The 23,666-nt window shown below is 38.9% G+C and overlaps 1 protein-coding gene across 2 annotated transcripts in view; it reads right to left on the reverse strand.

Annotated features, from left to right (window-relative positions):
* Positions 1-358: 358 nt before the first annotated feature.
* The window catches only part of TLR1 (toll like receptor 1), a 34,450-nt gene continuing 11,142 nt past the window's right edge, over positions 359-23,666 (reverse strand). Inside the window, exons 1-3 of one of the 2 annotated variants that reach the window (XM_026508733.4) lie at positions 12,925-13,024; positions 9,543-9,629; positions 359-6,129 (exon numbers count right to left, since the gene is read on the reverse strand). In XM_026508733.4, the coding sequence (XP_026364518.2) occupies positions 3,678-6,062 (2,385 nt within the window). In that variant the 5' untranslated portion in view covers positions 6,063-6,129; positions 9,543-9,629; positions 12,925-13,024 and the 3' untranslated portion in view covers positions 359-3,677. Of the gene's footprint in view, positions 6,130-9,542; positions 9,630-12,924; positions 13,025-23,666 lie in introns of those variants that run through there. The other variant, XM_048211774.2, reaches the window with a different exon arrangement.

Genomic DNA, 23,666 nt, shown 5'->3' on the forward strand with positions numbered 1-23,666 from the left:
GTACAGAACTGTCTGGTCAGGAGATGTGGTGTGGGCAGGGGTATGTACTGGTTTTCTGGGGAGGGGCCCACTCTACTGGGACTGAGAAGGGCAGTCCCACCAGAGCACAGAGGGGCGGGGCTTGTCATAAGCAAGTTAGGTAGCCAGTGTCCTCTCTGAGCTGCTTCCTTCAGTGGCTCTGTGTTTATGCTGGGGGGGTGGCAGGGGAGAATGATGCCAGTAAGTTCCTTTGTTCCCAGAGAGGTGCACTGTGAATGAAGACTTAGTTTTGATATCCTTTCCTTTTGTTGGTTGTAAATTTTTCAAGTACAGAAAAGTATAAAAGTAAAAGCAAGCACCAACCACAGGCAAGCAGTGATAATGTTTTTGTATATTTTCATCTAGACCTTTTATTCTGCATATTTTTAACATATGAAACCATCCTGTACATATACTTTTGTATCCTGTGATTTTCATTTATATTGTAATATAAGCATTCTCTTCTGTTAATAAGAAAGACTTCTTATATTATTTTTTTAGATTGTGGTAAAAAAACACATAACTAACACCTTACTATTGGACTTCAAGCCTCCAGAACTGTGAGCCAATACACTTCTGTTGGTTAGGCCACTCAGGTTGTAGTACTTCTGTACATTAGCCCTAGCAAACTAATACACAACTAGTGCTGAGCATTGAAGCTTGATTACAGAATCTTGAAGTTCAGTACAGGAAGTGCAGTCATCCTAGAGAAAACAGGAAAATCCAGTCCTAACAACTATTGCAACTTCCATTACAGAACAAGGCCTGGGGAAAAAAAAAAAAAAAAGATTTTATTTGTTTATTTGGAGTGTGAGCAGGAGCAGGGGTAGAGGGAGAGGGAAAAAGAATCTCAAGCAGATTCCACCCTAAGCCTGATGCAGGGCTCAACCTCAGGACCCTGAGATCATGACCTGAGCTGAAATCAAGAGTCAGATGCTCAACTCACTGAGCTACTTAGGTGCCCCAGAGCAAGAACTTTTACATATTTTTTAGCGTTTATTTCATTGTTTTTTTTTCCTTTCCACTATAACGTGTCATAAAAGTTTAAATGATGATTTTTCTATATCCCTAAATTCTAACTCCATAGCTTAACTTTTCAAGGTCCATGGGGCGCCTGGGTGGCTCAGTCGTTAAGCATCTGCCTTCAGCTCAGGGCGTGATCCCGGAGTTCTGGGATTGAGCCCCACATCAGGCTCCTCCTCTGGGAGCCTGCTTCTTCCTGTCCCAATCCCCCTGCTTGTGTTCCCCCTCTCACTGGCTGTCTCTCTCTCTCAAATGAATAAATAAAAATCTTAAAAAAAAAAAACTTTTCAAGATCCTTGACAATATGATCTTAATCTAACTTTTCACTGTCATTTTTCATAAACTACATGGCTCAAATTGGGACACCATCCCCAAAATATTCTTGTCTTTGTTCCCTTCATCTCTCTATTTAGAATGGTCTTTCTATTCCTCATCATCACACATTGAAAAATCCGAAGTTAAAATCTTCCTTCAGTGCCCAGTAGAAAAACCATCACGTCTAAGACTTTTTTTCATTCGATCTAAATGGTTCTGAATTTCCATTGCGTATTTTTGTTTCAGTGATTTTTATTTTTATTTTTTTAAGATTTTATTTATTTATTTGACAGAGAGAGACAGCCAGCAAGAGAGGGAACAGAAGCAGGGGGAGTGGGAGAGGAAGAAGCAGGCTTCTAGCAGAGAAGCCTGATGTGGGGCTCGATCCCAGAACGCTGGGATCACTCCCTGAGCTGAAGGCAGACGCTTAACGACTGAGCCACCCAGGCGCCCGTTTCAGTGATTTTTATTTTAGTTATCTAGATTCATGTAATATCCTCTGATTGACTTTCAGTTTCTTAGGGCAAGAAACAACAAGTACAGGTCATTATTTGGGTTTCTTCTTCAAAAGTGGAGACTGAGACAAGAGCTTTGTGTACAGGTCATTTGTTTGGAGAAGTAATGTCAGGGATCAAGAGTAAGGAGACTGGGAAGAACGAAACAAGGACGAAGTGAAAAGCCAATCTCAGAGTGAGTAAAACTCAGTCCTACTGGGGACGCACTGAGGAATGGTGTAGAACATAACTCATTTGTTAACCCAAGAATAAAAGAAAACAATATTTATCTAATGGCTCCCTTCCCTTAAGTGGTCAAAGATCTCCTTAGGGGATATCTCTGGCACTTCCAGGTTTGTGCATACACCAGAATGGTTGAACAAGCTTCTATGAACATCATGTGCAGGGGTATTAATGAAGCCACAGGGCATAAAGTGAGAGATACATGGTGCAGTTATGACAAGATGCTATCTGATTACACCTTCCCAGAGCTGGCAGCTAGACTGAAAGGATAGACAGGGAGAAGGATTGATGAGTACAAAATCTGATAAAATGATGTTAGGAAAAAATACCTAATATAGCCCATTCCTTGTACTGTTCCAATCTGCTCATGCCCTGCTCATGTTTAATAGTTCCCAAAGGCAAGAATGCTATGTATAGAAACAGTACACATGGACTATATTCCTCCTTCTGATCAAAAGAGCAAAGTCTCTTGTGCATGCCAGGTCATGCAACTAGAATCTCAGCAAGATCTCCAGCCACAGAAAACCAGACTCAGAATTTCCATTTGGCCTGAGATGTAATTTAAGAACTCTTGGTTTGGGTACCCCCAGGTGCAGACCCTGAGACAACTATTCAACTACAGGTAGTTTATTTCAAAGGTGATCCCAGGAAACACCCTTAGAGGAATGAGGATAGGAGATAGGGATAGAAAGGAAGCCAATAAAAAAATACATTTATCAAGCTGTTTCCACCATGGAGAATTAAAATTCCATTCTACTCGAAATTCAGGGATAATGTAAAGCACAGCCCAGATTTATCTCCAAAATGAGTGAGAAATTTGGGTCATTTATCCACCAGTTCTCTTCCTGATATTCATTGAAAGCTCCTTCCAAGAAAAATCTCTGGCACTTCTTGGGGCGTCTGATGGTGCAGATGGTTAAGAGTCTAACTGTTGGTTTCAGCTCAGGTCGTGATCTCAGGGTCGTGATCCCAGGGTTGTGAGATCGAGCCCCATGTTGGGCTCCATGCTCAGCATAGAGTCTGCTTTAATTTCTCTCTCCCTCTCCCTCTGCCCCTCCTGCTTGTGCTTTCTCTCTCAAATAAATAAATCTTAAAAAAAAAAAAAAATCCCCAGCACTTCTAAATTGCCCATTGTGTGAGCCAAGTAGGTTCTCATGGTCAAGAGAAAACCCCCCTGGTAAAGAGTCTGTAGCATTAGCAATAAGTGACCTTCAATATGCAGGGACAAACGCTGAGTAGAAACAAGAAGGACACCAATATATAGATATCTGCTATAGAAACTAAAGTTATTTAAACAGGTAGTTGTCTTGATTACATGATAAATTCAATGAATTCAGTCCTAGAAAAAAAAAAGATTAATTCCTCATGTGTTCGAAATTAACTACTTAAATCAAAATTATGTCATTGCATTAATTTTTGTTACCATTTATAAATGGTGAACTGGAGAGCCTGAAATTACACATTTTTATCTACATCATATATTCAAAATTGCATTTAGATTTGTATTGATGCAAAATAAGTCACTGCTGGAACTTCCAAAAGCAGCAACATTTTTCCAAAAGCAGCAAAGGAATAGTTTTAGATCTATGTGTGATCTATTTTTTTTGCTTGCTCCATCAGTTTAATATTAATAGAAGCTCTTAGGTTAGCCCAAAAAAGTCCATGTTTGCTCTTCTCCTTGGGCCATTCCAAGTAAGTCCTTTGTGCCATGAGATTTTTGAGCTTGTGATAGCTGCTAGGAATGGAATACTGTGGAATAGGTTCCAGCAAGATTAAGATTAAGTTATCAAAAGCTTCATGAAAGAGATTGTGGTGGGCAAAGTAGAGTTCATAATGGCACCACTCACTCTGGACGAAGTTGGGAGACAAAACAAAGATCGACTTGTAACTTTTCTCAATGCAGTTTATGATATTTTCCACAATGCTCTTGCCAGGAACAAAGTTTCTCTCATGGAGACAAATCCTTATATCTTCTTTTTCTAGGTTTGGTAGTAATTCACTCTTCACCCAGGCAGAATCATGCCCACTATATGAAATAAAAGCATGGAACTGGAGGGTTCTTTGGAGTTCTTCTAAGGGTGTGTTCCTTGCCCTGCGCTGGGTCTGGGTCCACTGATACATCATCCTGAGATACCAGGGCAGATCAAAGTAGATACAGAGGGCAGTCACAATAACTGTCAACCCCAGCACAGTGACCCCAACGGTAACAAGCAGCAGAGTCGTGTTGCAGGATAACTGAGACACGTGGAAGTCCTTCAATGGGGTTCCCTTATAGTTTTCTGGATAGTCACATTTATAAGAATCAGGCCAACCCTCTACCACTTCACTTGATACTTGGCCTAGACTTTGGACAAATTCTCTGAGCTCACATGTACATTGGAATGGATTGTTCCCTGCTCTTATGGACTTAATCTTCTGGCAGCCCTGGAAGAAATCACCTGATGGGTTGGAAATTGAGTTAGAGTCAATGATCAGTACAGAAAGGCTGCTAAAAGTACCACAGTCAGGAAGGTGGGCTAAAGAATTGGAAGCAACATTGAGTTCTTGCAAAGCTTCTAGTTCCATGATTGGTTTAGGAATGTTCCTTATTCTGTTATTGTGAAGATCAAGTACCTTGACCTTGGGAGGTAAACATCTGAAAACAGAGTCAGTAAGTATATTTGAAGACATATTTAAACTTAATAAACTTCTAGTCCAAGCACAATTTCCTTCATTTTCATCATACTTTAGAGAATTCTGGCTAATATCCAGTTGTTGTAGAGACTTCATCTCCTTGGTCATATTAACTATACTTGCAAGATTTTTTAATTGATTCATTCGTAAATTAAGTGTCTCCAGTTTAGCCAAGGTTCCACAATTTTTAAAAACCAGGTCTGTTAAGAGATTATTAGAAAAATCCAAATACAGAAATGGACTAATTTGGGATGGGCAAACCATGTGGACCATGTGTGTACCAGACACTGTGACATTTTGGATATTCATGTTTGAAATGACTTCATAGATATAACTTTGTGACAAACTGAACACATCACTGACAACGTGGTGTATAGATAAGGCCTTCAGTGACGTGTCATAATAATCAAAATATCTTAAGGTAAGGTAACCTTGTAGTTTTACATTTGAAATTGAGAAATACTCTATGCTTGTATGCCAAACCAGTTGGAGGATTGTAATGAAGAAACTCCACGTTGTTTCAATGTTGTTTAAAGTAAGATTTGATAACCTTGAATTCTTTTGAAGTTTTGACAGAACATTTTGGAAATAAGAACATCCATTATCATCTAGGATACATTTGATATTAGATAGTTCCAGACTTACTGCAGTGCTGACTGATACATCCAAAGTAAAACTGAATTCCTTTGTTCTGGGGAAAACAATGTGTAGACTTTCTGTGTTGAGGTTTTGAAGGCTCTTGGGGTCTTCTTTTTCCCCATAAGTGTCTCCTAAGACCAGTAAAACCCTCCTTATATGCAAAGGAGCAATTGGTAGCACACTAGATTTTTGTAAATGTGTGGCACTTAATCCCAGAAATTCTAGTTGAGACATGTTGCCAAACTCCTTGCATATGGGCAGATCATCAAATGCATTAAACGAGAGGTCTAAGTGCTTGAGGTTCACAGTGGGATGGCAAGAAATCTTCCCCAACTCATTGTGGGACAAATCCAAGTATTCCAATTCCTGGTTGAATTTGAAAACACTGGTATCAAGAAATTGAATCCTATTATGAGAAACTATCAAAATCCTCAGCTTTGATAGTGATAGGATGTCAGAAGTCTGAAGCTCAGATATATAGTTTTGTGATATATCTAAGATTGTTGTTTTCAAGGATAGGTCTTTGGGAACATGAAAGAGACCTGCTTTTGATCTGTTAACTAGAAATTCACTTTCATTGGACAACTGGATTCTGATCTCAAATATTAACATGAAGATTATGGCAAAATGGAAGATGCTAGAATTAGTTTTCATCATTTTGTAACACTAGACATTCCTAGGCGTAGTTGCTATTCTTCATAGCATCTCGATACAGGTACAGATCCTTAAAAAACAAAACAAAATAAAACACTTTAAATGACTGTATTAAACCAGGCATGGCTGACATTAAACATTTTTTCCGAGAAACTCATAAAATGGAGCTGCGTTCTTTGGAGTTACATAACTGAAACCAGGGAAATATACGTATCGATAAACAATTATACTACCTCTAACCAAATCACTTTTAATATGGAAGGTGTAATGGGTTGAATGGTGTCTCCACCCAAAAGATATACCCACCTTCTAACCCTGTCCTAATCACCAGAAACTGTGAATATTACCTAATTTGGAAAAAGGGTCTTTGTAGAGATGATTAGGTTAAGGGTCTTTAGATGAGGGGATCATCCTGGATTATCCAGGTGGTCTTTAAATCCAGTGACAAGTGTTCTTATAAGAAAAAGGCTCTTACACCATTCACAAAGATAAACTCTAAATGGATGAAAGACCTCGATGTGAGACAGGAATCCATCAAAATCATAGAGGAGAACATAGGCTGTAACCTCTTTTACATTGGCCACAGCAACCGCTTTCAAGACACGTCTCCAAAGGCGAGGGAAACAAAAGCAAAAATGAACTTTTGGGACTTCATGAAGATAAAAAGCTTCTGCACAGCAAAGGAAACAGTCAACAAAACAGACAACCCACGGAATGGGAGAAGATATTTGGGAATGACACTACAGATAAAGGGCTGGTATCCACGACCTATGAAGAACTTTTCAACTCAACAGCCAAAAAACAAATAATCAAGTAAAAAAATGGGCAGAAGATGTGAACAGACACTTTTCCAAAGAAGACATACGAATGGCTAACAGCCACATGAAAAAATGTTCAACATCATTAGCCATCAGGAAAATTCGTTGAGATACCACCTTATGCCAGTTAGAATGGCAAAAATTGACAAGGCAAGAAACAACAAATGTTGGAGAGGATGTGGAGAAAGGGGCACCCTCTTACACTGTTGGTGGGAACGCAAGTTGGTACAGCCACTTGGGAAAACAGTGTGGATGTTCCTCAAAAAGTTAAAAATAGAGCTACCCTATGACCCAGCAATTGCACTACTGGGTATTTACCCCAAAGATACAGATGTAGTGAAATGAAGGGCCATATGCACCCTGATGTTCATAGCAGCAATGTCCACAATAGCCAAACTGTGGAAGGAGCTGAGATGACCTTCACCAGACAAATGGATAAAGAAGATGTAGTTCATATATACAATGGAATATTACTCAGCCATCAGAAAGGATGAATACCCACCATTTGCATTGACATGGATAGAACTGGAGGAGATTATGCTAAATGAAATGAGTCAAGCAGAGAAAGACAATTATCATATGGTTTCACTTATTTGTGGAACATAAGGAATAGCATGGAGGATATTAGGAGAAGGAAGGGAAAACTGAAGGGGGAGAAATCAGAGGAGGATATGAACCTTGAGAGACTATGGACTCCGGGAAAGAAACTGATGGTTTTAGAGGGGAGGGGGGGAGGGGGATGGGTTAGCCGGTGATGGGTATTAAGAAGGGCACATATTGCATGGAGCACTGGGTGTTATGTGCAAACAATGAATAATGGAACACTACATCAAAAACTAATGATGTACAGTATGGTGACTAACATAACATAATAAAAAAATTTTAAGAAAAAGAAAAAGGCAGAGGGTATTTGATGGAGACAACAGAGACAAAGAGAAGGCCATCTGAAGAAGGAGGCAGAGATTGGAGGGGATACAGCCACAAACCAAGGAATACTAATAGCTACTGGAAACTGGAAGAGGTTTTAGGGAGAATCAACACTGTGATTTTAGACTTCTGGTCTCCAGAACCACAAGAAAATAAATTTCTCTTGTTTTTAGCCACCAAGTTTATGGTAACTTGTTACAGCAGCCACAGGAAACTAATACAGATGGTTTTACATATTTATGGGAAGTCCACTGACCCCAACCCTCCCAAGGTCATATAGAACTCGAGCTATGATTCACAGCTGGTGCATTTTCTACCTTTGACATGTACCACCTCATGGCTTTCTTAAGAGTTCCTTTCCCATGGGGTTGAATTCAGACTCTACTTGCATTACTTTCTATTACCTGCACATGGTTTCATGCCTAACTTTGGTCTTATTCAAAAGGTAATTAGACCATGGCAAAAGGTCTCTCAGAAAATCCATTTATTCATCCATTTATTTATTCAACCACTATTTATTGTTAATCTACTGGCCATGTTTTAGGAACTAGAGATAAAGCAGTGAACAAGATAAAGCCCTAATTCTCAAGGAGCTTATTATCCAGTGGAGAGATGGAAAATAAATAACTAAATGAAATTTCGTTTAGTATTAAATATTATAGAGAAAATTTAAGCAAAGGGGCACCTGGCCACTCCCATCAGTTGAGCATCCAACTCTTGGTTTTAGCTTAGGTTGTGGGATTGAGCCCCACATTGGGCTCTGCACTGAGCATGGAACCTGCTTAAGAGTCTCTCCGTCTCCTCTCCATCTGCCCTCCCCTCACCACAACATGCACATGCTCTCTCAAAAAAAAAAAAAAAAAAAAGAAAAAAAAAAGAAAAGAAAAATTAAGCAGAGTAAATGAATCAAGAATAATGGTAGGTATGTAACAGTGGTTGGTGGATTTTTTAGATTGATTGGTCAGAGAGGACCTTTCTGAGAAGATGCCACTATGGTGTAAACCAGAATGGAGTGAATGAGTAATCTATGGGAAGATCTGGGGGGAAAGCATTTCTGAGAAAGAAAAAGGCAAGTGCAAAGGTCCTGAGGTGGCTTACCTGAGGCATAGTAAGATGGTCAGTGTTAGTATGGAGTGAGTGAGGAGAAAGGAAGTAGAACTAAGATTGTACAAGATGCAGATCATTGCAAGGAGTTGGGATTCTGGTTTGAGAGTCAGGAGGGAATGGTGAGCACTAAAGGGTGTCAAGGATAGGAGTAGTTTCCTCCTCTTTAGAAAAATTTTGTTCATCCATTCATCAAATATGTATTTATTCCCTATGAAGTGCTAGGCATTATTCTAGGTTATGCTTATTGCACTAGCTATCAACCCACTATAGTCCAGAAACTATTTTGTTATCAAGATTCTAATGACACAGGAGACCAGAGGGTGTTGTGTTGGGATGAACCCTAGAGTGTGATCCACATCCCCCTATTCTGCCCCACCCAGACCCTTTCAGCTGGGACTACATAGCTACAAGGATCTTTCAGGGAACTTATCCAATCTCTTGGAGCTGCATCAGACAGGCAAGCCATCAATATTAGCAAAGAGTCAATTTCCTTTTCACATACCCCTCACATCTCTCAGTGGGCACAAAAGGACCTAAATAATTAAAGTCCCAGAAACAACCCTAAGTTGTAAAAATTCCTCAAGGTACACATGCAAACCTATCTAGTATTTGGAGCACTGTTTAGACTTACCCTTTGGAGAGGTATCCAATGATGCCTTGGTTATCCTGATTTCTTCGAATATATGAGAGGGTCCTTTCATCACCATTCATGTAAACTCTGTGCAAGGAAAGGAACCCAGCCATGAAAATGCATGTTCAAAGGAAAGGTAGCATCCAAAAGATGCATGAAAAGATGCTTAACATCACTAATCATCAATGAAATGCAAATCAAAACCACAATGAGATATAACTTTGCACATGTATCAGAATGAGATATCATTTTGCACAAGTGTCTGACATTAGTCAGAATGGCTAACATCTGGCTAACATAAAAGACAAGAAATAAGAAGTGTTGGCGAGGATGTGGAGAAAGAGAACCTTTGTGCACTGTTGGTGGAAATGTACACTGGTGCAGGTACTGTGGAAAACAGTGTGGAGGTTCCCCCCAAAGGATTAAAGATAGAAATACCATATGATCCAGGGGCACCCGGGTGGTTCATTTGGTTAAGTGTCTGCCTTTGGCTCAGGTCACAATCTCAGGGTCTTGGGATCAAGCCCCACAATGGGCTCCATGCTCAGTGGGGAGTCTGCTTGTTCCTCTGCCCCTTCCCCTGCTCATGCTTACTCTCCCCCCCCCCCAGATAAATAAATAAAATCTTTTAAAAAAGAAGAAATACCATATGATCCAGTAATCCCCTACTGGGCATTTACCCAAAGAAAATGAAAACACTATTCTGAAAAGATAAATGCAGCCCTATGTTTATTGCAGCATTATTTACAAGAGCCAAGATATGGAAGCAACTCAAGTGTCTGCTGATAGATGAATGGATAAAGAAGACACACACACACACACACACACACACACACACACACACAGTGGAAAAGTACTCAGCCATTAAAAAGAATGAGATCTTGCCATTTACAACAACATGGATGGACCTAAAGGATATTATGCTAAGTAAAATAAATCAAACAGAAAAAAACAAATACCATATGTTTTCACTTATATGTAAATCTAAAAAACAAAACAAAGAAAAAAACAGAATCATAAATACAGAGAACAAGCTGGTGGTTGCCAAAGGGAACAGGGTTGGGAGGATGGGCAAAATAGCTGAAGAGGTATAAGAGATACCAACTTCCAGTTATAAAATAAATAAGTCACTGGGATGAAAAGTATGGCATTAGAACTATAGTCAATAATATTGCAATAACATTTTATGGTGAGAGATGGTAATTGTACTTATAGTGAGTACAGCTTATTGTATAGAATTGCTGAATCACTAGGTTGTACACCTGAAATTAATATAACATTGTATGTCAACTACACTTAGAGAATGTCTAAATTAAAAAAAAAAAAAGTAAAGGTGGCATTTTTATGACATTGATTATATTTGGCTGAAAGACCCAGAAATTTCCCAATTTTTTCTCTCCAGCTTCCTGAAAGAGCTACTCATACAAGTAAAAATACTTAAGTGAGAATCAAAATTATACTCAATTACTGTCTGGGCCAAGGCCTAATCTATCAAAACAGAACCAGCTAGTAAAAGCTAGGTCGAAGTAAAAGTGGCGTGGGTTTAAGGTTCAAGTGGGATTTCTTGACTTATTCCTTAGCCTGAATCCAAATCTGGGCATCTTTCTAACTTCTGGCCAACTCTAGGATCGAAGGTAGCAGTGATCAGCGTAATCAGGTGTGGTTCAAGAGAGTGACAAGAGAGACAAGAAGCCGAGACAGGGCCCCATGCGTGGATGTGAGTGCTTAGCACACAGTGAACCCACCACAAACGAGATGAAAAAGTGGTCCTTGTGTTCTTAGAAACTGCCTGTCTCAAGCACTTAATGAAAACATGGCTTCAGTTTTCTATCTAGTTAAACGAATTGACTTAAATATCCTCTATTTTCCCAGCCTCTGTTTTGTCCTCCCCTTTATAATCATCAATTTAAAGTACTCGGTTTATGAAACCACTTTTATTTCTGTGATTAAGAAGTCAAAGTATCGGGGCGCCTGGGTGGCACAGCGGTTAAGCATCTGCCTTCGGCTCAGGGCGTGATCTCGGCGTTATGGGATCGAGCCCCACATCAGGCTCCTCCGCTATGAGCCTGCTTCTTCCTCTCCTGCTCCCCCTGCTTGTGTTCCCTCTCTTGCTGGCTGTCTCTATCTCTGTCGAATAAATAAATAAAATCTTAAAAAAAAAAAAAAGTCAAAGTATCGTACACATGAGGAACTGACTTTTAGGTACTTAGAGGATCTTGAAATTTCATATACCAAACTTGCTAAATCAGCAAAAAAAAATTTTTTTAATCAAAGTCCTGATGGCCAGCACTGAATCTCCAAACTATTTTACTACCAAATAAAATGATTATTTGCTAACTTGATTAGTAAAAGCAAGCTTTAATTTAAAAGTATGAAAGTATCTCTAGGTGTGTTTATGTCAATATTAATGATTATGATAGATTTGGCCTCACTTTCTGTGATACAATACATCAGTACATTTGAGTTGTCTTTAGAGAGTTTGGCATAATCAAATCAGGACTTTGCCTTGACTTCATGGATAAAATCCAGACAGTAAACCTGGTCTATTAAGTTCAGTACCACGAATAGTAATTGCAAGTCTTCTCTACACGAGGCCAACTAGCTATTAGGTTGAAAGGATCAGAACCAGTTCAAGAGCATTTTGGCTTTATTTCCTATGTGGTTTTGTAAACTTTCGCTTTTTATTGTAAAGATGTACTTACTTTCAATTCTTTTGATCAAATTGGGTGTAGCCTGGGAAACACTTTCAAAATCTACAGTTGCACCTGACTAGTAGCACCCAGAATATTGAGGAAACGGAAAAGAATATCTAGTGGGAACAGCCCAGAGAAAAAATTAAAATCAACCTGCCCATGAAAACAGAGGGGTTGTTCGACAGCACTGCCTCCAGGAGTAATTTACCTGCACCCCCATCTTCCTACACCCCCATCTTCTTCAGCATTCTTGCTGCAAAGGGAGAAATGGGAGCGATGGGTTGAGGACCAGTGCCACCTGAGACCCACAGCTAGCAGCTCTGTAAGAAAACTATGAGATGTTTGCAATCCAAAAATTCATCTCCCGACTCAAATTCAGCTCCTGAAAGCAAGCCATGCATGAGATGAGGTGGCATCCAAAGAAAAACAAATACACCCAAAGAAAAACAAACAAATACACACCAAAAAACCAAACCAAACAAAGAAAACCCTTCCTCTGAGTTAGGATGAGAAGCTGATAAACAAATGCTAGTTCAAACCACAGTAAGCCCATGTCAGAAATAATATATTTAGAAAAACACCCCAAACCCACAGTATCTCTTAATCATAGAGACTTTTGAGATTTTTGTGTGCAATAACTAGTTAAACCATTATTTTCTTTTATAGAATAAAAAAAAAATGCCACTTACCAACACAACCTGCCCGTCTGTCGCGTTGGCAGTCTGTAGGAAATTTAAGTACTTCCTCAAACATTTATTTCACTAGTAACTACATTTAAATGTCGGGGGGTGGAGAGAAAAGCTCTTTTATGCCATCTGCTGAATCCCACTGAAATTACATAGTAAGTATAAACCTATTTTCTTCTATTCAGAAGAAAATTCTGGAAACCTATTTCTTCTATGTAGAATAGGGTCTGGTAGATTGACTGATGGACCTGTATTTAAATAGAATTTTTGTGGCTCTCTATTTCACTATAGTCAGCTCACTCTTGCCTACTAATGAAGTGAAGGAGGTGGTATTAATAAACCACAGATGATTACTGACTGAATTAAAAATTCATATGGTTGCAGCTGTGCTGATCAAGGTAGTACAAGTCTGGGTGTATCTCACATGCTTTGCTTTTCATCTTGCCTCGTGATCAGTCCATTAAAAGTGACTGAGAGAGGAAAGAGGAAGTGTTCAAGATCAAAGTTCTGCTAAAACTCATAAAGAGGGAAGATCATTCATGTGCTGATATAGAATGGATGCTAATCGTGTCTTTGTCTTTGACAAATTGGTTTTCAAAGAAAATCTGGTGCTCAAATTTTTTCCATTGATGTTTTCAAACTTTCTCCAAAAAGTGATTTTTCAAAACTCTACGTGAGAAACGTTCTATCTAACAATCTCTTTTGTCCGATAAAGTCTAAAACATCTCCTTTGGGTTAGTTATCTGCACACCCCAGGAATCCATTCTGACAGCTCCACTCTTTTAAAATAACAAAGGAAACAATAACAACAGATGTGCAAACAAAGCTAAGAAATGCCCACTGTCTGCAGCAGAACTTGTCCCCAGCCTAGGACTCCATGATGTGCTGTCATAGACTGGATACAATTTTTTGCTGTAATCTGCTTTAGCTTCCACAATGAGCAAGGCCAACTTCCCTCTCTCTGTTACTCTCTCTGTGTTTCCCCCTAACCCCTCACAATATAATAGGGGAAATGTGTCTATAAATATATTTCTGAAACTGAAAGAATGAACCTCCTTCTCCTCCATGTTAACCATTTCTTCCCTCAGACCCCTAACAGGAGATGAGGGTAGTCTTTGACTAAGAATTCAGCTTCTGGCTCCCAAAGGTATTTGACTTTGTGAACCAAGTCTAGGAAGGAGGCACTTGAGTATTCTAGAGTCCTGTGCTTCCCTTCAAACTCCTCCCCACCACTCTGAGTTGCCCACCTGCCTTTCTTTCCTCCCTATCGTCATTGGATGAACACACACTTATAATCATGTCTACTTGTAATCATGCATGGATCCACATGTCCTTAAAAAAAACTTTAATTCTCAGAAAATATGGTTTCTTTGTAAAATTTAAATATTTTATTTGACCTAATGGGTCCAAAATATTACTTCAACATGCAATCAACCTAAAACATTACTAATGAGATATTTTATATGTGCTTTATTTTAAGTCTTCAAAATCCAGTGTGTGTCTTATACCTACAGCACATCTCATTTGGGCTACCTACAGTTCAGGTGCTCAATGGACACATTGGGCTGGTGGCTACCACATGGGAGAGCCCAGGTCTGGATGGAGTCATCACAGCCATGCAAATGAGGACAAGCCTAAGTCTAGTCGATAGGAGCCCAGAGAATGAACTCCAAGTAGAGCTTCCATATCTTAGACTCTGGGCACTCCTCACCTACTGTCAACAGCAGTTTCTGCCCACCCATACCCAGGCGTTTCTTTTTGGATCTAGGGCATTGTAAATATCTTGCCAATAAGATATGACCTGTAGTTGTTTTCTTCTTTTTTTAACAAAAGCTTTATTGAGATATAATTCACATACCATACAAAAAGTTCACCCATTTAAAGTATATAATTCAATGGCTTTAAGTAATTCATAGAATTGTGCAACCATCACCACAATCAATTTAGAACACTTCAACACCCTAAAGAGATACACCATACCCCTTCTCTGTCACTCTCCACTCCTGCATAGGCCCCAGCCTTAGAAAACCATGATACATTGTACCCTGTAGATTTCCCTGTTCTGGACATTTCATGTAAATGGAATCTATATATGTTTCTTTGTAATTGGTTTCTTTCACTTAGCTTGATGTTTTCAAGATTTATCCATGTTAGGCTGGTATCAGTGTTTCATTTTTTTATTGCTAAATAATTTGTATGGATAGCCCACATTTTATTACCTATTTGTCAGTTGATGGACAATTGGGTTGCTTGCACTTAATGGCTTTTATGAATAATGCTGTGAACATTTGTGTACAGGTTTTTCTATAGACATATTTTCTCTTGGGTATATACCTAGGCGGGGAATTGCTGCATCATATAGTAACTATGTTTATCCTTTTGGAAAGTTTTAGGCTGTATCCAAAGCAGCTGCACCATTTTACGTTCCTAGCAGCAGTGTGTAAGTCTTCTAATTTCCCCACATCCTTGCTAACACTTGTTATTACCTGACTTTTATTATAGCCTTCTTAGTGGGAATGAGGTGGTATATCATTATGGTTTTATTTTGCATATCCCTGATGCCTAAGGATATGCAGCATCTTTTCATGTGCAGACTGGCCTCTTGTATATCTCCTCTGCAACCTTCCTGAACTTGTTTATTAGTTCTCATTAGTTTTTTAGTAGATTCCTAAATATTTTCTACAAACAAGATCATGTCATCTGCAAAATATCATCTTTCTTTCCAATATGGATGCCTTTTATAACATTGTCTTGCCTAATTGTCATGGCTAGCATTTCCAGGACAGTGTTGAATAGAAGTGGTGAGACCAGATATCCTCATCTCATTCCTGATGTTAAGGGGAAAGCTTTGAGTATTTCACCATTAAGGATGATGTTAGCTGTGAATGTTTCATTGATGCTTTTTACCAGGCTGAAAAAGTTTCCATCTAGTCCTTGTTTGTTGAGTGCTTTAATCAGAAAGGGGTAGAGAGTATGGTTTCTTAATCAGTAAGGAAGAGGACGATGCTATGACCACAGTGCCTTACTTTGGGGGGGTGCCTCTGTTTCCTTCCTGCCCTCCCTACTTTTCTTACACCACCATTCTTCCTGACCCTAGTGCTCAAATTGTGCCTCATCAGGCTTGCTGGGATTGAAAAATGGTATCACTTGGACATTTGCCTTAAAATTAATTCTGCCTTAATTACTTAAAGTTTTCCAGCCAAAGTTTTGAAACTGCCACCTGAGTAAATTGTAGGCCAAGGCCAGCTTTGTCTCCAGCTATTTACCTGATGGGAAGTTCCCTCTTTCAGTTTCATAAAATGTCAGCAAGCACCTTTGTACACAATTTTGGTTGGAGCTTTTTACTGTTGTCTTAGGATAAACTTTTGAAAGGAATGAATAGGTTAAAGGTTATGGACAACGTTATGTGCTTGATACATAACTGCCAAAGTGCTCTCCATTAAGTTTGAGCCGATTTTCCTGCCCCCAAGGGTGTCAGAATACTCACTCTACATTCTCCACAAAAGTAACATTTTGGAGACAATTTCATACATGAAGAGTGGTATCTTGCTATTGTTTCATTTTTATTTTCTTTTATTATAAATGTCTCAGATGGTGTTTCATGTTTATTGCCAATTTTTTATCTTTTAGTGAATTACCTATTCACATCATTTGCCCATTTCTCTATCAGGGTTATGTTTTTTACTATTTAATTATCCCTTCTCTTTTATGTTACTGACACTAACTCTCTGTCAAACTTTTTGCAAACATCTTCCCCCATTGTTTCCTTTTCACTTCATGATCTTTCGAATCGATAAATACATACATTTTTATATAAACAAGTAAGTTGACTTTTTCTTTGCTATCACTATCATTCAGTTGCGTCCTGGTAAACCAAATTACCGTCACCACCACCCCCCAAAAAAGCCCAATCTGTAGCACTTGCCAATATCTGCCCTGCAAATATTTCCACAGTAGTTGATTTCTAGCTGCCAACTGACTTGCTTGCAAAATTCCTGAATATTTAACAGTTGGCTCTCACAGTCTATACAAACTCCAGCAGACCACTTCTACATTGCTTTTAGGTTTAGAAAATTCTTCTCTATAACAAGGTCAAACAAATATATGTGAATGTGTTCTTCTCAAGCATAATTTTTTAGTTATTTTAATTTTTTATTATCTAAGTAATAAATGTTTACTGAAAAGAAACCAGAATATATAGATCAATAAAAAGAAAAAAATGTAAATCAGCAATAATCTCATCATATAGAGATACACCAGCATCATTTTTGTAGCAACCATGCAGACTTTATGTAAATGAACATGATTTAGTCTCTTGATGCCTGCTCCCAAACTGTTGTCCAGAAAGTTTGTACCACTGTATACACACACACACACACACACACACACACACACACTCAAATGGCATTAGACTGTGTGTGCTGTTTTGTTATCTGCTTTTCTTAATTTATAACACATCATAAATATCTTTTCATGTCAGTAAATATCTATCTACTGATGTGATGTGGGTCAGGAGTAAATGGTCAAGAAAGAATTCTTGAGATGTTTTTGGTGCAAAAGGTGTTTTTATTACAGCACAGGGACAGGATCCTGTGGGCAGGAAGAGCTGCATTGGGATTGTGAGGAAGGATTGATTAGATGCTTTTAAGTTTGGGGGAGTAAAGAAAGAGGAAGTTTCCAAAAGGATTTTCATATGTTAAAGAAGACTTACTAGGATCCTGGAGATCTGGCTATTGTCATGCTTAGGTTGCATTTTGCCTCTAGCAAAGCATTAACATTGAGGCAGCCATGAGTTCCTTGAGGAATGTCATACTCTGCCTGTCTCAGGTATTTATCAATGGGCTGCAAGTTGTAAGGAAATGTAATTTTATCTGTATTTCTTTTGCCTTTGTTCCCCTTAACATCAGACATGCCTGCAATACCTGTATACTTGGGTGAATTCCTCTTCTTGAGGTCCCCCAAATATACTGAAGTTCCTGTACCTGCCAGGAAGTGACACTCTCTTCTCACTTGATAAGGCTGCTGAGACCTCTGTAGGCTGTGTCCAAGGGGCTCTATTGTCTTCATGCTTCATAAAGTCAGTCTTACTTCCTTAAGGCTGTATGGTTATATCTGATCTATGCATGTTTCTCTCAAATATGACATTCCAGTCAAAGCCTTAGTAAATAACCAATGTTTCCAATGTTGTCCTGTTATAAAGAGAACAGATTTTTATTGAACTTAGGCAAATAATTGTAATTGCCATGAAAGAAAAAACACTCACTGAGAAAGAACCCAGGGTTCAGGTAGAGAGAAGAGTTAAATGCTTCAATGTGTTCACAAAGGAATATTTTGTCATATTTCTGTATATCATGGATATCTTAGAGAAAGTGTCCTTAGTCTAGAAGAGCAAACATTAATGAACCAATAATGTTTGAAACAAGAGTCACAAAAACTATAATCCTCTTCCTCAATTTATTTAGTCCCATGTTACTAATTCGTGTTCAGTTTGAATGCAGCTTTTTTTAGTTAGTTTTGGAAATTCTTACCCATCTTAGTTTTATGATTTTAAAGATGTCAAAAACCTAAATTTGTCAAGTCCTTTTTCTGAATCTCCTTGAAGATGAAACACATTTTGAAAGAGAATAAGGACAGTAACTATAAATGACAAGAGCTCAAAAATGGACGTGGTGAAAGATCTGGTAGGATAGTTCATTATAATATAGCTGATAAGGAAATCCAGTTATTTTTGTGACACATAACACTTCAATAATCAGAATAGCAATAATGGCCTTATACCAAAACCTATTAAAACTTCAGGAATTTCATATAGTCTCTAGAATAACTATAGCATTTACCCAAACAACATAACCTAATGTTTATCATTATTTAACCGTGCTTCTGAAATAACTTAATATACCAAATAAAAAGGCCTTATTAGTCAAAAAGATTTCATTTACAATTCAAATCTTGGGGAAGTTTGTTTAAAATCTCAGAAAGTTATAAAGCACATGCCTAAATAGGATTACAGATCTTTACAAAACTTGAAACTTATTTATTTAACTCAGGTGGCAATAAAAGATTCCAAAGGCAAATATATAGAGTTATATAGTTGTTAGCAAAACTTAGCTCTATTAATATTGAGAAGTTTTAGCCATCTTAAGTAATCAAAGACCTGATAAAGACAAAGCATAAAAGTTTTGGTTTTCCAGGCAGACAAAAGAGAAAAAAAAACTTTATTTACATTTTCTTTTTTTTAGGTTTGTTTTTTTTTTTAAGATTTTATCTATTTAAGAGAGAGGGAGAGCACAGAGGGAGAGTGAGAAGGAGAAGCAGGCTCCCTGCCTCCCCACAAGCAGAAAGCCTGATGTGGGACTTGATCCCAGGACCTTGAGATCATGACCTGAGCTGCAGGTAGACATTTAACTGACTGAGCCACCCAGGTGTCCTTATCATGACCTGAGCTGAAGGTAGACATTTAACTGACTGAGCCACCCAGGTGTCCTTATCATGAGCAGACCAACAATCCAAGAAAACTTTGTCTTTTTAACAGAGAGTCAATCTTATACCAGCGTACGTTTTTAAAAAGTTTTTATTTATTTATTTATTTACTTATTTACTTATTTACTTACTTACTTACTTACTTACAGGGAGAGCACGCCTGCAAGCAGGGGTAGGGGCAGAGGGGGAGAGAGAATCTCTAGCAGATTCTGTGCTGAGCGCAGAGCCTGACACAGGGCTCGACCTATTCATTTCAACCTCAGTCCTGACCACACATAAAATTCCTTTCCAAATATTTCCCTTCATAAACCTTCTACAACTTCCTTTTTCATTCAGATTTTGTCCTAAGCCTTTTCTGTGCAAACAACCAGTCTCGTTTTAGGACAAAATTACTTTCATCTGAATAAAATGTATTCCTATTCCTTATATCTTTCTCATATATCTCCTATTTTCCTACATACAGAGTTGCTTTCCTTATTTCCATCAGTCTTAATTATGTTTAGCAGAATTTCAACTCTTAGAAACCTAAGTTTCCAGGGAAAATTAAGTAGTAACCAATTGTGAACTGTCTGTTACACCAGAAGACTTTAGATTTGAAATTCATGAGTAGATTTCATAATTTTTTAAAAACATGTATTTCCATAGTGCAATCTTTTAATAAAGCACAAAGCATGTTGACCAACAGATCCAAGTATCCACAGCTTTTCTGCAATAAGAAGCCAAAAATACAAACGTACATTCTGTAATCAATGCTCTTTAGTGTTTTATCTTATTTGGAAAAGACTTAAATGTCCAACAAATTCAATCCAATTCATCATCCAGGCAAAACTTTAAAGTTTCAGTTACCAATGACTTTGAAAGCTATCTTAACAATTACCCATGAAAACTCTGAGACAAAAATTAAGCGTCGTTTTAAATCATCTTTTTGCTGACAAATTGTAACAGATAATAGGAGCTTACTTGACTTTAGTAAACCTTGGTAGAATAAATTTTTATATTTAATGCTGATAATTCTAAAGATAGATCTATCTTAATTAAACTTAACAAACTTAAATTAATTTAAATACCGAATAAGTCCCACCTTAAAAGTCAATCCACTTAAAAGCCAATCAATTTGTTCCCCATTGTCAATTTTTAGCTGGGGCACGAGTGGGGTTATCTGAAGTGGGTGATATAAGTCCAAGGGGGTGCTCTTCGCTCCTTGATAGCAAGGGGAGGAAGAAGAGCTAATGGTGTTGGAGGCACCCAGGATGGTATAGGAAGCAGTTATGCAAGTCCCACCCAAGCTGGTGCAGAAACAGGAGGGCAGGGGAAGGCAGAAGAGTGAGGTGCCGCCAGCAACGCTGGAGGCAGATAAAAGCTCAGAGGGCAGAGAAAGTGGACTCCTGGTCCTAAAGCTCATCAGCTTGGACAGATGAAAAGACATGTTTTCTTTCCACCAACAAATGAAAATAGGCAGTCCACATCAGGTCAGAGAAGACAGGGGACTTCCCTGAAACAAAAGGAGTTCGGCAGCTGCTTGAGAATATTCCTTAAAGTCCCTGTCCGGAGGTAGACTAGCCAGAGACAGTTGGCTCCAATTATCACAGCATTTTACCCAAGAAATGAATGAGGGAGAAGCCCCCACATACAAGAGTAACCTGGGTCTATTAGGAGGTAGAACAGTGAGACAGTCAGTGTCCCCTTTGTTAGGGATCACCTGTGATTCCTCCAACAACCTGGGTTTATTAGGAAGAGGGAGGCCTATTTAGATGATCATCATCCGATATATTGGGAGGGGACTTATTATCCTGGTTAGTGGCCAAACACATTCTGCAAGAGGCCCTTAGTTCAGGGTCCTGATTTAGGGTCATGCAGGCCTAGACATAGGGTACCTCATTTCATTTGCCCTCTTTCGTGCAGAAGAGATCTAAGGGATAGATCATATTGAAGTTTAATGTCCCATTGATGGACCGTTTTTCCCTATCTCCTAAGAAGTACTAGGGCCATGCAGTGTTAGGGAAGGACCATTACCAAGAAAATCCCCCAAGACTCCCAGGTGGTGTCCTGCACAAGATATGTCAGAGGTTCCCAGTGTAAAAACTACTGGAACACTGCCTTGTCTTGTAGGAAAGATGCTGGCCTTCCCCCCCACTTATCCATTGTATCCTAGGCTACACGTGGGTGCCAGTGAATGGACTGAAGAAAAACCCACCATTTTAACCCATGGAAATCACTAGAAAAACTTTACAAGGAGAAATTACCCAACATTGTGATGTAAATAGTTAGTACGGGACATTGAGGGAAAAAAGATAGAAATCGTCTAAGCAACATTTCAACATACGTAGTTTTTCCAGCTGACTTCCCAAGGAAATGGTCCCTGGCTGGGTTTTAATTCAGTCTGGTACAGATTTTGGCCAGTTCCTAGCAGAGGTCTTGTAGCAGAGTGGCTAGGCCAGAGATGTGGAGGGAATCACATAAGACCAGTGAGGAGGAAACCATACACGGGAGTCTTAAGGTTGGCAGCCATCCTTGTGACTTAGGTGGCTGTCCATGCCCAAGAAAGACAACTTTGTGTAACAGTAAGAATAAAGAGAGGGCATCAAGTTTCTGGGTCTTATTACCATTCTGGCCAGAGTACTAGCTACCAGGTGAAAGGCAGGCTTTTGTTCCTTCCCATGGAATAGCCACAGGCTAGAGGGTTGCAGCCTAAGCAATCAACATGAAAGTGTTCCAATAAGACCATACCCCTTAAAAAGCTGCCCAAATGAAAGTAAAGAAAAAGAAGAGGAACTACTCACCAAGTTTGCACCAAGGCTTGGAGTCCAGATGAGAAGACTCAGGCCCCACGTTGGGCGCCAAAATGATGTGATGTGGGCCAGCAGCAAACAGTCAAGAAAGCATTCTTGAGATGTTCTGGTGCAAAATGTGTTTTTATTAAAGCACAGGGACAGGACCGTGGGCAGGAAGAACTGCACTGGGATTGTGATGAAGGACTGATTATATATTTTTAATGTGGGGGGTTAAACAAAAGAATTCTCTTCCCTTCCTTCTGTCCCTCCCCTCACTTTTGTGTGCATTCACTTGCTCTCTCTCAAATAAATAAGTAAATCTTAAAAAAAAAAAAAAAAAAAAGGATATACTCCATGAAGTGGACTTTCTTCACCAATGGACATAAATCTGTGCCATTATTCTCTGCTTTTTCTTCTGCCACTATGAATGATATATCTTTTTAATGATTATTTAATACAAATTTAGGATGGAATTTTAAGTTGCTCATCTGCTATGTAATTCAGTAGCCCACCAACAATTTCAAGTTCCCTTACAATCTGTTGGTCCTACTGATTACATAAGAGGGTGTTAACTGGAATTTTCCCTATGACTTGGATCCAAAACTGAAGACAAGAAAGTGTTACATACCACATGTTCTTAAGAGAGCTGCCAACAGCTGGGGCCAAGCACCTTCCTCAGGGCATTCTAAAAAGCAGTTGAACCAGACACTAGCCATAACCACCGATTACCTCACCCTCATGGAAAACAGAGCCAACTGGCAAGTTTGAGCTCTTGAATGACTTTCTGGGGTAGACACTGCTACCTGTCCTAGACCTCCTGACTATACTTGACTTACAGTTAAGAAAGAAAGAAATTTCTGTTTTATTTTAGCCCCTGTGTTTGAGGTCTCCTCATTCCGTACCTTAACCAACACAATTACAGAAAAGGACATCTGCCTTCCTACCCCTTACCCCTGGTGCCTACGTCAGGTCTGGAAGAGGGAGTGGCAAGAAGTATGTATCTCAGGTAGACCATGTCTGCCTCTCATTTATATGCCAAGATTGAGCTAGGAGCTCTGTCTATGATATGGAGAAAGGAGAGGAGCTTTAGATGGAGACAGAGATTAAAATTTTAAAACTAGACTGCAATATTAATACCACAAAAGGACTAGAGAGCTATGAAGTCTGCTCATCACTAAGGAATGAGAAGGGGAGAATTTCAGAATCCAGTTGACTGAATGGGGAAAAATAAAAACTACATATTTACATATGGCTCTCTTGAGATTTCTCATAAACTAACTATAATTAAAAACCTGTAGAAAGGTTTCTGGGGATGAGCAGAAAACAAGGGGCGGTTGGTTCTTTTTCTCCCGGAGCTTATATTTTAGTGGACAGAAATAGAAAACAAGTAAACAAGATAATTTAGAGGGTGATGTGTGCTGTAAAGGAAACCAAAGGGAGTAATGCACCAGAGTGACTGGGACGAATGCTTCCTTAGGGTGGGAATTACAGGAG

This window comes from Ursus arctos, unplaced genomic scaffold, assembly GCF_023065955.2.
Source record: "Ursus arctos isolate Adak ecotype North America unplaced genomic scaffold, UrsArc2.0 scaffold_9, whole genome shotgun sequence".
NCBI classification, from domain to species: domain Eukaryota; kingdom Metazoa; phylum Chordata; class Mammalia; order Carnivora; family Ursidae; genus Ursus; species Ursus arctos.